Source organism: Pteropus vampyrus, unplaced genomic scaffold (genome assembly GCF_000151845.1).
Source record: "Pteropus vampyrus isolate Shadow unplaced genomic scaffold, Pvam_2.0 Scaffold231, whole genome shotgun sequence".
NCBI lineage: Eukaryota > Metazoa > Chordata > Mammalia > Chiroptera > Pteropodidae > Pteropus > Pteropus vampyrus.
In genome coordinates, this window is record NW_011889012.1 from 519,193 (window position 1) to 523,309 (window position 4,117).

The 4,117-nt window shown below is 61.1% G+C and overlaps 1 protein-coding gene across 1 annotated transcript in view; it reads right to left on the reverse strand.

Moving 5' to 3' along the window:
- Positions 1-3,392: 3,392 nt before the first annotated feature.
- Positions 3,393-4,117, reverse strand: part of LRPAP1 (LDL receptor related protein associated protein 1) — a 12,409-nt gene continuing 11,684 nt past the window's right edge. Inside the window, exon 10 of the mRNA XM_023519672.1 lies at positions 3,393-4,067. Coding sequence (XP_023375440.1) covers positions 4,005-4,067 — 63 coding nt within the window. The 3' untranslated portion in view covers positions 3,393-4,004. The remainder of the gene's footprint in view (positions 4,068-4,117) is intronic.

Sequence of the window (4,117 nt, forward strand, 5' to 3'; positions counted from 1 at the left end):
CTGTAGTGTAGTGTGGCTGGTCCCCGAACCCTCCCTGCCTAACCCGCGGCGGGAGCTGCCCTGCTCTTGGCCTTCACAAGTCCCTCTGGACCTCAGGCAGGAGGCATCTCGGCTGCAGGCGGCCTTGGGACATACACGGCCCTCCCTTCCCTGAGGTGGCAGCCACCCAATCGATGACAGCAAAACACAGGCCTCCAAACCACTGCCGGCCGGGCCAGGCCTCCCGTGTGCCGAGCATCCCGCAGCCGTCGCCCCTGGTGGGGCACCGCCGGCCAAGGTGACGCGGGGGGCTGTCCTGTCCCGCCCTGCAGGTGGCCAGCGTGGCCCGACGCTGCTCATCGCATCCCTTCTTGGGACCCATTCAGTTAGTCAAGTGAATGATTTAAAATTGTTAACCTTCTATTTTTAACAATGCTCATTATTTTCCTGAAGGACGAGATGAGCTTTCTTGTGCTGGGCTGCGGCCGGTCATCGTGACATGGCCTGGACACGGCTCGGTCATCGTGACATGGCCAAGCGGTCCGGGGCCAGGGTCGGCCCGTTCTTGGGGTCTGGGTGGGGGTTTCCATGTGCTTCTTCTGGCTGGTGCCTGTGGCTCTGGGGAGGACTCAGTGAGCTGGCGTGGAAGTGTGGTCCTAGCCCCGCTGGCCACGGGGTCTGGATGCTGGGCTTTCTGCCATCTCCCCGTAGGCCGGGGGCCCCAAAGTGGGTCCTCCCACCCTGGTCTCAGAGGTGAGATGGGGTCCTCTCTGCTCCAGCCACGGCCCACTCAGACCCATCCCTTCTCTCCTCCCTGTCATCCATCATCCGTCATCCGTCAGCCACCCATCCCCTCTCCCACCCAGGACGCCGCGAGTCTGTGGGAGCCTCCCCCTGGGGAGCGCCAGTGGCCAACCGTCCATGCGCCGTCCCGAGCTGGGTCCCTCGGGCTGGTGGCTGCAGAACACCGGCCTCCCTCGCCCTGCCCACTCCGAGCCGACACCTGCCGGCTGTGGGGCTGGTGAGTGGAAGCAAAGGAAGCAGGCTCAGCCCCTCACCCAGGGGCCAACGTCCATTCAAGAAGGGGCCCCGGGAGTGGACGTCCATCCGGGACAGGGCCCTGGGGGTGGACGTCCATCCGGGACGGGGTCCTATGGTAGTAGGACTGTCCCGGGAAGCTGCAAGTGGGGGTGGGGGGAGCATGGCCAGCTCATCCCCGTCTAGGGCTGCAGCGGGCAGCGTCCCTCTAGGTGGGAGGCTCGTACTCCACACCCCTGCGCAGGCTGCACGCACTGGCTGAGTAACGGACAGGCAAGCAGGGGTCCCGGGCCCGACCGGCGACCGTGAGCGGTCGGCATCTGGGGTCTCCACTGTGATGTAAACACAGGGTCAAGGACGTGGGAGACGTCGGGAAGGGCTGGCCACGCCCCATCTGCAGGTGTTCCCTGTGGACGCACCCGCCTGGAGACCTGTGGGCATGGGGCAGGGCTACGGGAAGCAGAGTCCCGTCGGTCCCCTCAGGGTCAGCTGGCCTGTCCAAGGGTACCACATGAGGGCAGCTGGGGAACATGTGCTTGGCAGGCTGCGAAGGGGGCCAAGCGTCTGCGCCCCACTGTGGCACTGTGGGGCCCAGCGCCATGGAGGGTCCATGGGAGGGCGGATGCCGGCCAAGGCTGAGGGCAACGGTGTTTTGCCCTGATGCACGGGGGGAGCTCTCCAGCACAGGAGAGCTGGGGCGCGGCCAGCTGGCGTAGCCACACAGGGCCGAGTGGGGATCGGACAAATGGCCGCCCTTCCTCCAGAGCTGCCCGCTCTTCCACGTTCCTAATCGATGCTCTAAGCTTCCACCACAAGCAGCCAGAACAAGGACAGTAAGTTAAACAAACTAAACAAAAAGGAGACGTAAAAGGTCGTGGCTGAAAAAGTGAAAAAGAAAACAAACAATACAGAGAAACCGATGAGCCCCAGAGCTGGTTCTCGAGAAAAAAATGTCTGTAAAATTAATGAACCCTCCGCGAGCCCAATCGGGGAGGAAAGAGAAAACAATGACCAACGTCAGGAAAGACAAGCACCGTGGCACTACAGAGGACAGACCTCGAGATGAAGGGACGGCGTCAGCAGCTTCACGCCAACCATTTCGACAACGGAGAGGAAATTCCTTGACAAGCACGTCTTCGAGACGCAAGGACCCAAATCTGAACAGCCTGACGTCTACTTGTAGAAACTGAGCTCTGACTCTAAAACCTCAGCACGAGGAAAACTCCAGGCCTGGACGGCGCCCCCCGCGCCCCCGAGCCGGGGGCAACGTGGTGCCACCGCGGCCGCAGGAAGACGGAGAAGGGCGCCCCCTGCGTGGGAAGCCGGTCACTGCCGCACCGGGAGACAGAGGTGGCGAGAAAGGAAAACCGCAGCCAGTGACCCTCCGGAGGACAAAGTCCTCGGCCAAGTATCGCCACGTGGGGTCGGTGACACTGCGGGGCACTGCGCCGTGAGCCAAGGGGCTGACCCGGGAGCGCGAGGTCGCTCACATCTTCCAGGGAAAACCCGAGTGACCGGCCACAGTAACCGCATCGAGCAGTGAGCCTCCTGGTCATCTCGACGGGCACCAGCAACACTCGTCCATGAAGCCGGCCTGCTGGGCCGGAAAACCAGCCCTCACCCGCCGAGCTGGCAAAGGGCCCACAAGCCCACTAAGACCGCAGCAAGGCGGGGCCGTCCACTCTGCCACCGCCGTCCGAGAGCAGACTGGCCGACGGGGCCACTGCAGAGTGGTGAGGCACAGCGACGGGGCGGGGCGCTGTCGTACTGACGGGTGACACGGCAAGGACGTGGAGCGGATGTGTGAACTGCGGGGCAGGACGTAAGGTCGTTATGTGCAATGAACCATTCAAAATGAAATAAAAACATACTGTCGACGACGGAACAAAGTATCCTGCTACCTAGGGAAAAATCCAGTGAAAACACGTGAGGCCCTTACAGAAAGAATCTCGCCGAGGACGGCAGGCGGGCTCAGCGGAGCCACATGCGGCCTTCGAGGCCTGGACGACCCAATGTTAAGATGCGACTCCCCCCAGAGTGCCCTACGTACCGGAGGCAATCCCCATCAAAGGTCTAGGAGCCGTTTCCGTAAAGATTCAGAAGCTGATTCTAAAACGTCTGTAGACCCTTCAAGAGTCTTTAAATAGAGGAAAATTCACACTACCTTATTCCAAGATCTATTATAAAGCTACTGTATCGAGCCAGCAATGGCACAAGGAGAGACAAACAGATCAACGGGACAGAACAGTCTGGAAGGAGATCCACACCAGTGCGTCCCCTTGAGTTCTGGCAAAGACACCAAAGCCAGCTGACGAAAGGAAAAGAATCTATGTGACAAATGGTGCTAAAACACAAAGGAAAAAATGAGCCTCAACTCCAACCAGAACTGGAACTCGTGTTCATGAGGAGGTGACATCCGTGTGCCAGGACACGAGTCCACAACAGAGGACCCCACTAGTGACACAACCGGAGACTCGCCGACCACGCTCGGCCCGGCCAGGGAGCCATCGACTTTCCCACCGTCTCGTGCAAAGGGTGGGGGTGGGGACACCTTAAGGTTGGCAGTGACCCAGAGCCGCTCACCATGCCTGGGACTAAAGTCACCGGGGGCACAGACGCAGACAGCGAGACAGAGACAGAGGCGTTGCGTGTCAGGTCACAGACGAATTAAATACTGCAACTGTTCAACAGGCTTCTGTCTCCGCTGCCTCCAGTAGCAGCTTTACAAGATCTTGGCGCACACTGCGACACCACAGCACAGAGGACCGTCTCTCCAGGGGCAGCTGGAGGCAGCAGTCCTGCCCCGGGGACACCAGCTTTTCTCGGGGGGGCCAGCTGCAGTGTGATCGCACAGGCCCCCCACCAGGCGCCCGTGGCACCTGAGGCCATTCCGTCCCATTGAGCCTGTATCGCCTTCCCGAGGTTCTGTTCGTGGAGACACCACCCCAGAGCACCCAGCCCGTCTTCAGGGACGTCCCGCAACCCCGTCACAGTTCATTGTGACGAGCTCTCGAGATCCGGCTGGACAGGTCCTGTAAGTGCTTCTTCACCTGCAGAGACAGCATGGCTCATGACGCGGGCCCCTCAGCGCTGCGCCCCC